The following is a 14,547-nucleotide window of genomic DNA, read 5'->3' as shown; positions in this document are numbered from 1 at the left end:
AGTACAGAATTAGAAGATTGTGAAATATTTAAATATTTTTGGTTTTTTCATTACAAAGGAGAAGGTCATGTAAGACCCTTATTTGGCCCCAAAATATAGCAGTTTTACAAAATTGTTTAAATGTTAACTTCTAGTTATCTATTGGAAAGACGAATGGTTCTGCTACATAAATATGGGCTGTTTTTGACAATACAATGCACATATATCGGGTTCTAGCATCATAAAGTCAGGCTAAATTACTGAAATCTTCACAATTTTAGCATTTTAGTTAAATTTTTGACGGTTTTCGTCTTAAATGAAAGTGGCCGTATTTGTGTTCATTCATAATATTGAAATGTAAGTTGTATTTGATGATAATACATAACATACTAGTATATAAAGGTTTAGGATGAACACGGATGCGGCCACTTTCATTTTTGACAAAAATGATAGATTTTCCATATTTAAGCTACATGTATGATATGAGCCTTTTAATGACAAAATCAGTTCAAATCTTTCACATAAAATAATTAAATCAATTGAACTAGACACTTAAATGTTTAAAAAGCGTCAACATATCTCGTCAGATAAACTTAAAATTTGAGGCCAAAACTGGTCCTTACCAGACCTTCCTCTTTTATTTTTTTTTATACAATGTTATACTATTGTACAAGAATCACCCAGACAAATCGATTTGGTTTGGCCACAGATGACTTTAAAAATGTTGATATCTTTGAAAAAGCTCCAATTTATCTCCTTTTGGTGCAAAAATATAATTTTTTACGTTTAAATTGAAATATCATTTTTAATTAATCGGTTACAAATCTAACAAATAATTGTTTGGTAATAGACGGACAAGTGCACAACAAATATAGCAATAGTCAGAAAATGCATTTAAAAAAAACATGCTAAAAAAGGAAATGAAGGTCAGTTAATTATATTTATATTTCATAAGTTAAAATCTTGCTGATATTATTATCTCTTTGCCAAGTAAGCTACAATGATGAGAGCAAAAACTAGCTTATTAAGTCAAAAGATGTGTTCTCACAAAATTGAATTGATTTGGCAAGTTCTTGTCAAATTTAATCATCATTGAACATTATTAAAGTAAAATGGTCATGGTTTGTCCCATCATTTTATTTCTGAGATTGATATCCAGTTATTTAGGTAAAATATATATACAATACAGCAGCTGATACAGTAACCTGAAAAGAAGAAGCTCATTTTTTTTTCAAAAAGTTTACTTTCATAATCTATATAATGAGAAATAAGACAAAGGGCTACTGTGCAAGCCAATCTAATAGTTAAATTCTGCAATAATAATGATTTTGAAATTCAAAATTGTGTCACTTTCACTTATTATTTAAAGCATATTTTTTCACAGAATTTTCTGTCAATATTTTTGGTATAAAACGTATCCCTTTTCTGAAGGATATTTTCTAGGCAGTATTTTACTGTTCAACTACGAAACAGTTACATTAGGCTTTAGTTTAAATCCTCTCTTACTTTGAAGAAAGCTTATAACTCTGAAACTAAAACATTAATAGCAAATCTGACATGGGGATTAAATTGTCTATTAGGTCAAGATCTATCTGCCTGAAATTTTCAAACAAATCAAACAACCCGTAATTGGGTTGCTGCCCCGAAATAAGTCATTTGAAGGAATTTTTTTCAGATTTTGGTTATTATCTTGAATATTTTTATAAAAAGAGATAAACTGTGAACAGCAATAATGTGCAGCAAAGTAAGATCTACAAATAAGTCACAATGACAAAAATTGCCAGTTGACCTCTTAAGGAGTTATTGCCCTTTATAGTAAATGTTTAACCCTTTTTAAAAAAAAATAGTATTCTTTAACAAAACTCTTCTCCACTAAAACTACAGGGCCAAATTTAACCAAACTTTAGTTTCATGTGGGTGCCTAGTTTAAACAATGTGTGACTTGAGCAGGCAAACCAACCAAGATTGCCGCCATGGCTAAAAACAGAATATAGGGGTGACCCGTAGATTTTGGCTTATATCTCTGAAACCGAAGCATTTAGAGCAAATCTGGCGGGGTAAAACTGTTCATCATGTGAAGATATATCTGCCCTTAAATTTTGAGACAAATCGGACAATCTGTTGTTTGGTTGCTGCCCCTGAATTACTAATGTTAAGGAAATTTTGCAGAATTTGGTTATTATCTTGAATATTATTATAGATAGATATAAACTGTAAACACCAATAATGTTCAGCAAAGTCAGATCTACAAACAAGTTTACATAAACAAAATGGTCAGTTGTCCCTTAAAGATGTAAATGCCCTTTATAGTAAAATATTTTACAATTTTCATAAATTTTTAAATTTTTTGTAAATTTTCAGAAAAATATTTTCCACTGTAATTATTTTGCCAAGTTTATTATAGATAGAGCTAATTGTAGCAACAAGAATGTTCAGTAAATAAAGATCTAAAAATACATCACAGTCACCAAAACACAATTTTGTCATGAATTTATCTGTGTTAATGTTATTTCATTGTATAAACATTAATTGCATTTCTCGTATAACGAATATCTAAGACGTTGAATCTATGATGTATTTCAGGTGACTGGTCCAACAAGATGCACTTTTGTCCGTCTTCAACTATGTTTTATGAACTTGCATTGATATCAACGTGTATTCTGCTCATTTCTTCTTATCTCGTTAACATATCTCATGAAACGTATACAATTTCTTCTCCGAGACAGAGGGTAAAAACAAAGTCAACAGGTAATTCAGATCAAAATATATACACGAAAGTATATTCAATTACATGGATTAAGCGCCCTAACGACACACCAAAAGATTTGCTTACATTCAAGTTTAGGAATTGTGCGTTCAGGAATTGCAAGATTGGTATAGCATCGGATGAAACTTCACTTGGTAATAGCGATGCTGTGTTATTTTATCATACTAGCCTTGATGGTAAGGTTCCAAATAAGTCATCCAATCAGAAATGGGTATTCATCTCTATTGAATCTGAAACATATACAAACAAAAACTTTTTGAAAAAAGAATGGGTAAATAAATTTGATTGGGTATTCAGCTATAGACCAGATGCTGATATATCTTTTCCATACGGGGAACTGGCAAGAACAGAAATACAAACAAAGAAAAACTACACAAGGATATTCCTTCAAAAGTCGAAAAATGTTGCTTGGGTAGTTAGCCATTGTACTGCTGTATCAAACAGGAACGAGTACATTCAAGAGATGAAAAAATATATAGATGTTGACGTATTTGGATTGTGCGGTAAAAAGTGTGGTTCTTTCCCTTTTTACTGGAACGATGACGCCTGTCTAAAAGATTTGAGTAAAGTATATAAATTTTACTTGGCATTTGAAAATACTCTATGTGAAGACTATGTTACTGAAAAGGCATTCCGGTTCTATCAGGACGGTTTTGGCATACTCCCAGTGTACCGTGGAGCTCCGAATATACGAAACATTTTACCAAAAGGTACATTTATCTCCTCCATAGATTTTCCATCGCCTAAAGAACTAGCGTTACATTTAAAGCACGTGGGAAGTGATGAAAGTTTGTACACAAGTTATTTGAAAGTAAAAAATAAGTTCTTGTCAAGCTCGTGGTCACAACAGGAGATGTTGCAATCTCTTCATTGTTCTGTTTGTGAAAAACTCAACACAGGGTATAAACGAAGCCCTAAACTGAATTTAACACACTGGATATTAGAAAAGAAATGCCTTATTCCTACAGACATTTAACAACTTTATATGCAATACCGTACTTTACATTTACATATAGGAAAAGGGACAACAATCCTCTAAATGTTTTCCTTAAATTTCATAGCGCTATCATACCGACAAATCAATTACGACGTCAAATGATAAATGACGAAATGATGACGTTTTAAACAGATATATCATGTTCTTGAGGGGTATTTGTTAATGTCAAATTGTGCATTGTTGACAGACTATACTAAGTTTATACACGCATTTTAAAAAGACCAACTTTTAATTAAGGTTAGATCAATGAAAACAGAGAGTATTATTTCCATTGAAACTTTCAAAAGTTGTAAAATTGGCTATTATATAAGGACCTAGATGTATATAATCATTGGTACTCTGTTACAAAAGAGGGACGAAAGATACCAAAGGGACAGTCAAACTCGTTAATCTAAAACAAACTGACAACGCCATGGATAAAAATGAAAAAGACAAACAGAAAAACAATAGTACACATGACACAACATAGAAAACTAAAGAATAAACAACACGAACCCCACCAAAAACTAGGGGCGATCTCAGGTGCTCCGGAAGGGTAAGGAGATCCTGCTCCACATGCGGCACCAGTCGTGTTGCTTATGTGATTACAAATCCGGTAAATAGTCTAATTCGGTAGGTCAAATTGAAAGGAAGGGGATTGTAGTTAAGACGTTAAGAACATATCCGATATCATTTACAACCTTGTTTATTATAAAAATATATACAACATGAACTAACTGATATATTTGCACATTTTCCTTCTATAAGTGTCATTATTCACGGTTGTTAAAGTGTTGGAATTTTTCAAGTATTGGAGTTTTGACTAGTAACGAACCCAAGTTCAACCCTTTGTGTATTCCAAAAAAAACTTGTACTTAATCAGGAATATGACTGTTGTGATCAAATATTCTCTTTTTACATGTATGTTGGGGTTTGGTTTTGTTGCACTTAGTTATCAAAAGTACCAGGATTATGATTTTATACGCCAGACGCGCGTTTCGTCTACATAAGACTCATCAGTGACGCTCAGATCAAAATAGTTAAAAAGCCAAACAAATAAAAAGTTTTACCAAATACGGCTAAGGTAATCTTCTCCTTGGGTAAGAAAGTCCTTAGTTTTTCGAAAAATTCAAAGTTTTGTAAACAGAAAATTTATAAAAATGACCATATAATTGATATTCATGTCATATTCAGTGTTCCTGTTGGATATATATAAACTTACTAGACGCGTAGATCCAGAAAAGCATATGCTGTTGATTTGACCACCATCCAAGTCAAACCAAAAACTGTAAATTAACATGTTCTGTTTCTGTGCTAAGCAAGGGACATTTAAGAGGTTAAGCTCAAGGAAAACAAATGCCCGGAAACGGGAACTTCTTGTGGGCTGTTACATGGTCAACAAGCATGTTCAAGATTTGGCGCAGCGTGTCATTTAGATACGAACCTGTGTTCTTTTTACAAACATTTCTGAAATTAAATTTTTAATATATACATCTAAGAATGTAAGATGTGTTGCCAGGCGTAAAAAAATCATCCTACAATGAATTTTACATAAACGAACAAAGTCAAATTCTAGAGTGAAAAAAAGACCAAGTAACACAACTATAGGTCACCGTACGGACTTCCATGATCAGCAAAGCCTTTCCCACATAGTCAGATACAAAAGGCCCCGAAATGACAATGAAAACTAACGGCTTAATTGACGTACACAAAATTAACGAAAAACACATTCAAAACGCATAAACAAACGACAATCATTGAATAACAGGCTCCTGCCTTGGGACAGCCACATATATACAGAATGTGGCAGGGTTTAACATGTAAGCGGGATCCAAACCCTCCCCTCACCGGGACTGTGGTATAACAGTTCAACATATAAACGGACTTAAGGCTTTAATTTATAACTGTGCATACATTTTACTTACCTTCTCTAAGTACATGTAGTGTATCCAAAATGAAAAAAATATAATTACATATAAATATGCACACAATCAATGTTATAAAAAATAATACATTATTTGGCTATTAAATTAAAATTAATTTTTGCTAATCATTAATATTTTAAAAGGATGTTTTTGTTTCCTACCCAACTATAGAGCAGTTTTACATCTTAAATATAACAATGGGTTTGATCAAAATGGTAAAATTTCTAACTTTCAGAAACTAGTTTTATTTTAAATTCATACATATTGGGTACGGTTTATTTGCATTAATAAAAGCTCAAATAATGATAAGCTAATTACACATTTTCTAAATAAGGACATAAAAGTGTTATAATTCTATAAGAGGTACCATACACATCGAGGGAGAAAAACTGTTCTTAATAAACACACAACTAGGTTTCTTTATTTCAAACAATTTGCTATTTTTTCTCTATAAGAACAAACATTTGGAAATTGCATCTTGCCTATATGAAGGGAAATTTTGGTACCTGAATATATTTACGGATATCGAGAAAGAGAACGTTAAAAATTTGTATAGTCAGGCAATTTTTAACAGGTGAGTAATCGTGCATAACAAAACTGCACGCGTGTATGGTCTGCAACTATTACAATTTTTCTGGTTTTATATTATGTTTCAGGGAAATAGTCGCATCCTATATACTAGGTAGGCTATCGTTATCAAAAACGAAATCAATGTATCTCAAATGCAGAATCATTACCTTTTATAAATATTTTGTAATGTATACATTTTCTATTATTTGTACATGTCTATTATTGATAGTTATCGATATGTATCAAACAGCCGAATATATCAATATCTATTATTTGTGCCTGTATAAACGAGGTTCAACTAGGCTCGTAGTCAGGATGATATACCCGCTTAGAACAATTAACCCTGCGGACATGTACTATGTCTAACTTTTTTAAATCCAAGGTAAAGCTCGGTGTCAGAAAACTTGATCTGAATAGAGTGACTTTTCCTTTATGGCAGACTTGAAAACTATCTATAACTTGTCCTCTAGATCAACTTTAAGCGGTAGGGTAGGATTATGTATTTGATTTCTTGAGGTTTTCGGTGATGATATAACACACATTTGTTTTCTTGAAAAAACATTTTGGACATAATGAATATCTGATAAAGCTGATTTCGCCTAAGAAATTACTAATGACTTTATTACAATGTCCACTTTCTTGTCACTTATTTTTATAACTCAACATGTTGTAGTAATTAAGTAATTACTTTATTTGTACTGATGTTAATATACTTAACACGCAAACTACTTAACTGTAACCCACTATATTTCAATAGTCATAAATGTTGTCTGAAGTATTGTAACCGTAAGTCTGAAGTATTGTAACATATGTAACCCATATACCAGGTTATCGGGATTTAATGAACGATACGATCTAACATCTTGTACTTGTTTCGTCATTCTTGAAGAGATAGTTGGTGTACTCTTGTGGAGTTTAAAACTTACGGTTATATATATATATATTAACAAAGCTAAATGTCGCTATTATTTCGATTTAGTAAGTATACATAGACAATTTTTACATGAAACCGACAAAAGTTTCAGATTTTGTTTATTAAACTGTTCCAAACAAACAATTTGAGTACAACAGTTACTTTTAAAAAGGGGAGAAGATGTCAATTTAATTGACCTTTAATGTACTTATTCGTCTTTAAAAATTGACTAAAACACTTTTGAAGATATTTTTCTTGCAGATATTTATTAACATGTAGTTTGAAACATATTAGTCAGAACGGGTTTACGATTATTCCATTGGACAATAAAGATGATGTCATTCGTTATGCGAAACATGATCTATGCAGTTCAGTGATACGTGTTTGTTTAATTGAAAACTTTTGTCAAAATATAACTATAACTTTTTTTCTTCAGATCTACATATGTAAATAGATCTCATTTACTGGGTAGTCGAAACTACTGATTACTGTAGTACCTAGTTCCATATTGATGTTAAAAGAATCAAAGCATAAAACGTTAATGCTTGGTATTTATATGGGGTGTATATCTGGTTTTCTACTGACATTGATGAATACACGAGCACACCAAAGCTTCAATGAATTTATAAAAGACAACACACTATTGACATTGACAAAACGAACCATCAACATATCCAATGACATACAACTGGCTTATACACGTAAAATCTTTATAAAAACGTAATACCCGATAGTAATATCACAACCGTACAAGATAAACAATGAAGACATGTGTCGACGTGTTCCAAAGATAGCATGTATTGTGATGGTTTATACATCTCTCAACCATTTTGAAAGAAGGCGCAATATGCGGGAAACATTTAACTTATCTTATTACAGTCCAAATTTTATCCGTGTCGTTTTCTTACTTGCACTGAAAATTAATTCAACACTTCAAACTATGGTTGAAATCGAAAGCTTAGTACATCAAGATATTGTTCAGGATATTTTATGGACACCTACCATGATTTGACCAAGAAAGGAGTCATGGGTCTGAAATGGATTACAGATCATTGCAGAAACGCCGAGTTTGTAGCAAAAATAGACAATGACGTATTTATAAATTTTCATAGAATGAGTGGTCATGTGACAGGGTTAGTGAAGGTCGTGTGTAGTATTATGGTGAGACAAAAAACTGTTTTATTGTTGTTTATAACTAAGTTTACACGACGAGACCCGTAGAAGATGTTTATTCTATAAGGACGATACTATATATTGAAAATTTGTATAAAAACAATCGTTACATCACGTTTAGCAAAGGTTAGTTTGTAATAGATCACGCCGTTCGAAATATTCGAGTACACCCAAACCCGGAAGTCTACAATCGTTTGTTTACATTATTATACCAGTGTCAACAATGTTGCCGACTTGTTACCAATATCAGTATTTCTATTGAACTTATTGTTTCCAAGCTTTATCTATCAACATGACTAGAAATAAGTTTAATGCAAATGCAAAGCGTAAAATAAAAGATTTGTCAAATAATACAGACTCATCATTTGATTCTCTAAACAACAACATTATAAAAAGGGGTCGAAAAAACTTTTGAAAAACTACATCAGTGTTCATTCTATTAACGAGGGCTTGTCGTCCGATAAAACACCTGATAATCAGAAGCATGCCTACAATACGCAAACCAGTACACCGCTTCAGTACCCGTACCCGCTCCCTTTTCCTGCCCCCCCCCCCCCTCCAGCTCATTCTGGATCATATCCATCATTTACTTGGCTGCCACCTCCAGTGGCTGATAACAATGTTCTTTGTCATATTATGCAATACATCACAACAATCGATAGACGGCTTAGTAATTTAGAAAATATGGACAAAAAAATCGATAAATTGGAAAGATTTTGTGAAAAATATGGAGAACTTGTATATTCGAGTTAAAAAAACTGAAACCGGAATTGAAACCCTAACTTTACAGATGACTGAAGTACAAGGTATATGCGTTTCTCATAAAATAAAACATGACGAGTTATGTGTAGAGAAGGATGCCATGTGGGTATCTATTGCCGCTGGTGGTAAAACGAAGAACTGGAATCAACCGTGACAGATTTGCAATGTGAATCTCTGAAACAAAACTTGGTGTTCTGCGGAGCCGTTGACCAACCGGGTGAAAACACAGACAGTCTATTAAAAGGATTTATCCGTTCTGAAATTAACATAAAAAGTGAAATTGAATTTGTTTATGTTACACGCATCAACAGCAAATTCAAACCACGTCCCATAATTGCATCGTTTGAAAGTTTGAAAGACCGGGAAAACGTGCGCCGTTCAGCTTATGAATTAAAGGGAACTCCGTTCAGTCTGAGTGAGCAGAACCAATCAGATATTCTTGTTTAACGGAAAAGGTTTATTCCAATTTTAAAAGAAGCCCGAAGTCAAAATGTCAAGGCGGTGTTGATCAAGGACAAGCTTTACATTGATAATGATGTTTTCGACCCTTTAAAACACAAGCAATGCATAAAGGAGACAACCGTGGCATTTCCGAGTGGTGCTAGTTCGGGGAATTCGAAGACAAAGAGCACAGTTGGTAGTAACGACAATGACCCAGGCCCCGATAGCAGTATGGCTGAGAAGGAAGACTAGGATAGCGTTGAAAGACTTCCAACTAGTGTTTTATCTAACATTTGTACTGATAGTTTAAGATTTATATCGTGGAATATTAATGGTGGTTTACAAACAAAACTTGATGATAAAGCATTTGTAAATTTTTTATGTACATATGATCTTGTTTTTCTTACAGAATGTTGGTTTGAAAAAGATTTTTCATTTCATTTACCTGATTATAATTGTCATGTATTCCCTCGATTGAAAGCTAAATCCATTCAGGGAGGAGGTATTGTTATTTTGATTAAAAAATGTTTTCTGCTGTTATGTTATTGATATTGAAACTTGTATTTTAGACTCTATTGTATGGTTGAATATTAAGCAGGGTATATTAACCAAAGACATATCTGTATACATTGCTTGTATTTATATTCCCCCTGTTAAATCTAAATACTATAAGTTATATGATTGTGATTTATACAATGAGTTAGAAAATAGCATTGAGTTATACTCTGAACTTGGTCACGTTTTTATTCTTTGGGATTTGAATGGTCGAACTGGGACGTTAGTCGATTTTGTGGAAAAGGATGATATTCATTTTACTGTAAAGAACCAAATTTGAGGCGCTTTTGAATATTTAGCCAATATTGTTCTCCCGAAAACAGTTATGGATCTAAAATAATTAGTATGTGTAAATCCTCAGGATAAGTGAATGGTAGGCACAAAAACGGATTTTCAAATGACTTTACATATTGTGGCCCTATTGGTATGAGCGTTCTGGATTACTTCATTGTACCTTCGTTTTATTTCCCGAATATAAACCAGTTAATTGTGTCAAACTTTACAACTTATTCGGACCGTGCATTTTTACATTTAGAACTGAATTTATTTAACACCATGCGAAACCCAGGCAAATGCTCAGATGCCATGAAAGATACAGAACGTCGTGTTAAATACAAATGAAAAAATCAATTTAAAGAACAGTGTATTGAGTGTATTCGTATCAATATGGACAATATTATTCGTTCACAGAATCGTAAAAACTTTGAAAATCAAAATTCTTTTGATAAATCGCTGAGCAATTTTACATGTATGATAGGGGACATTATGTCGCCTTTCTTTAAAACGATGCCGTATGTTAACAATAAGCCGTATAAACCAGATAATTATTTCGACAAACCTTGGTTCAACACACGATGCAAGGAACTACATGTTTTCAATCGTTCAAAATCAATTGTAAACCATACAAACTTAACTTGTGCAAAGAGGGAATATAAAGTTATGGAACGTCGTCTTAAGCGAGAATACCAACGTATAGTAGGTAATGTAATGGACTTTTTGAAATAAAGTAACCCAAAACTGTTTTATTCTTAATTTAGGAAAAGGACCGAAAAGAAAAATAATGTATCGTTACAATCTTTCTTTGAACACTTTAAACAATTGTCGTCTGTTAATATAGACAATATATGTGACGAAGATTTATTTAATAACACTGATGGTGATTGTTAATATCCTGAACTTGATGAAGTGATTACAGAGGAAGAGATTTTAAAAGCCATTCGCAATTTAAAGCGCAATAAAAAAAAACATGGGGTAGACGGTATATTTAATGAATATTTTATAGAGTATAAAGATGTGTTTATGCCAACATTAGTCAAGGTTTTCAATGGTATTTTACAGTCCGGTATATTTCCTACTAGCTGGGCCATTGATATACTTGTGCCTATTTTCAAGAAACGAAACGAAGACTATCCAAATAACTACAGAGCTATAAGTCTTGTAAGTAATTTCGCAAAATTATTCACTTCCGTATTAAATCAACGTTTGATGAATTGGTCCGATTCTTTTGATGTCATTACTGACGCCCAGTTCGGCTTTCGCCCAGATTATGAAACTGTAGATGCAATTGTTGCCCTAATTTCTGTAAGTCCCTATCAGCAAACAAACGTCTTTATTGTTGTTTTGTTGATTATACAAAAGCATTCGATACTGTTCAAAGGCTGATGCTATGGTATTAATTATCACAAATTGGTATTCAAGGTAAACTTTTAACTGTAATTAAATCTATGTATACTAATGTGTCTACTTGTGTATGTGTTGATGGTTTTAATTCTGAATACTTTACCAATGAATTGGGCTTGATTCAGTGAGAGGTGTTATCTCCCATACTTTTTTCATTATATGTTAACGATTGTGAAATGGCTTTCATAAATAGTAATGCCATACCATATGAGATGAAAGAATTGAATTTATTTTTACTTATATATGCTGATGATATGGTTATTTTCTCAGAATCTGTTTTGGGGTTACAAAATATGCTTGATACATTATATGAGTATACATCAAAATGGTCTTTGAGTGTTAATATTGAAAAAACTAAAATTGTTGTATTTAGGAAACTTTAGGTGGAAGTGTTCCTGTTGATGAGAAATGGTATTATGATGATAAGGAAATTGAAGTTGTTGATAATTTTACTTACCTTGGTGTAGTTTTAAATTTTAATGGCAAATATAATATGTTACAACAGAAATTGTCAGAACAAGGTAGAAAAGCAATGTTTGCTTTAAGAAGAAATGTGAAAAGTATGTGTTTAAACTATGTAACTTTGTTATCACTGTTTGATACCTATATAAATTCCTTATTGAGTTATGCAAGCGAAATGTGGGGTGCACATAAAGCCCCTGCAATAGAGAGAGTCCACATGAACTATTGTAAAAATATACTTGGTGTTAAGTTGTCTACTAACAATGTAATGATATATCAAGAACTAGGTAGATTGCCTCTTATTTTCGCAAGAAAATGTAAGATTTTCATATATTGGTTTAAATTGCTAAATACTTCAAACTGTATATTGAAAAATTGTTATAACTACTTATATTGTGAATTAGAGAGATGTCCAAATAATAAGTGTAACTGGCTGTATTTTATAAAGAACGAACTTCTTCTTATTGGTTTAGGTGATGTAAGGTATAGCCAAAACCTTATTTGTGACTTACCTGATGTATATTTTGCTGTCATAAAGCAACGTTTGTACGATTGTTTAAAACAAGAACTTGATGCTCAGTTGTAAAAGAGGGACGAAAGACACCAAAGGGACAGTCAAACTCGTAAATCTAAAACAAACTGACAACGCCATGGCTAAAAATGAAAAAGACAAACAGAAAAACAATAGTACATGTCTCCAAAATGTTCTAATTATTAATATATGTTAGATAATTTTTGTCTGCAATTTTATTTATGCAAACCAATTCCAAATGTTTACAAAAAATGTATAACAAAAATAAGATTAAGTAGCCACAACTTAGCTATGGAAAATGGAAGATTTTATGGTATAGCAAGAAATAATAGAATATGTACTTTTTGTAAAAATGATATAGAGGATGAGTTTCATTTCATCCTCAAATGTCCACGTTTTCAAGGTTTTAGAACAATTTATATTAAGCCATTGTATTGGAAAAAACCGTCGATGTACAAATTTATTACACTGATGAGTACTAATAATGTAAAAGAATTGTGTAGTTTAGGTAAATTTATATTTAGATCTTTTAAGCTTAGATCCGAAATGTTAAAATAATATTTGTTTATTCTACAACACCTTCTGCTGTCACATAGTCTGTGTTTATGTATGTATTATATGTATTGTTGATGTTGAATTATTGTATACCTATAGTTTATATAGACTTTGGTAATAAAGATATAAAGTACATCAAGATATTGTTCAGGATATTTTATGGACACCTACCATGATTTGACCAATAAAGGAGTCATGGGTCTGAAATGGATTACAGATCATTGCAGAAACGCCGAGTTTGTAGCACACAATAGACAATGACGTATTTATAAATTTTCATAGAATATTTGGAAGATTAAAATTTATAAAAGAAAGGCGAAAGTACATTATTTGTAATAGAATCAACGCAAATTCAAATTTCATACAACGTGGAATAAACGATAAATGGTATGTACACAGAAATGATTTCAAAGGATTTAAGTTTTATCCATTCACATCATTTAGTGGGTTTGTTGTGTTCATTTCAATCGACTAAGTTCCATTGTTATACAAAGCGGCATTAACATCGCCACTATTCTGGTTGGATGACTTTTATCTTTTTGGTATTTTACCTGCAAAGATTCACGGAGTTATTCACTATGGAATCAATGAACATGTTTCCCTCAATCATCGAAGAACATTTAAATGTTTCTCAAAGTATAAAGATAAATGTGAGTTATTTGCGGGTATTACAGATCCAGATAATAATCGTAAAGTTAAAATTTTGGATGATATTGGAAAGTAGTTAATATTTAAAACAAACAATTATATTATAAATTATAAATTTGAATATGGCTTTAGTTTAAGACAAATGGTCTGTATATGCCAATTGGTACGCATGCTGCAATGTTGTTGTTGTACTATGTCTAATGGACTTGTCGGCATTTGGTTTCCCTGATTATATTTTTCATGTTTTGCATACTGTAAAGAAGTAATGTATTTTTGTACTGTTGAAGTAAATAAATGATTTAAGAGAAATGTGTGATTAATAACAACACGTCAGGAAATGAAAAGTCCCTTCTTTATGATTGAAAAAAACACGTAAGCGAGCACTCACTACAAAGAAAGGCATTATCGTTCTTTTACCAAGCTAGAATATGGTAACGAGTGTGACCAAACAAAGAGTGTACGATTATTATTACAACTACAAAATATATGAAATGTCAAAACTAATTTCCTTACACACCAAGACCTAATTTCTGCAATAAAAACTGGAAATAGGCACGAATGAACTTCGTAATGCTCATCATCTATGTACTTATTTCGATACGAGCGTCC

The 14,547-nt window shown here is 32.0% G+C and overlaps 1 protein-coding gene across 1 annotated transcript; it reads left to right on the top strand.

Annotated features, from left to right (window-relative positions):
• Positions 1-2,572: 2,572 nt before the first annotated feature.
• Positions 2,573-3,722, top strand: LOC134722761 (glycoprotein 3-alpha-L-fucosyltransferase A-like). The gene has a single exon (XM_063586386.1). It carries the CDS (start codon positions 2,580-2,582, stop codon positions 3,720-3,722), a length of 1,143 nt encoding a protein of 380 aa, XP_063442456.1. The 5' UTR covers positions 2,573-2,579.
• Positions 3,723-14,547: the final 10,825 nt, after the last annotated feature.

Source organism: Mytilus trossulus, chromosome 6, assembly GCF_036588685.1.
Source record: "Mytilus trossulus isolate FHL-02 chromosome 6, PNRI_Mtr1.1.1.hap1, whole genome shotgun sequence".
Lineage (NCBI taxonomy): Eukaryota > Metazoa > Mollusca > Bivalvia > Mytilida > Mytilidae > Mytilus > Mytilus trossulus.
The sequence above is the reverse complement of the archived record's forward strand: the minus strand, read 5'-3'. Positions and strand labels throughout refer to the sequence as shown.

Coding starts and splice junctions, on each gene's coding strand:
- LOC134722761 (XM_063586386.1), top strand. CDS start 2,580: ATGCACTTTTGTCCGTCTTCAACTATGTTTTATGAACTTGCATTGATA.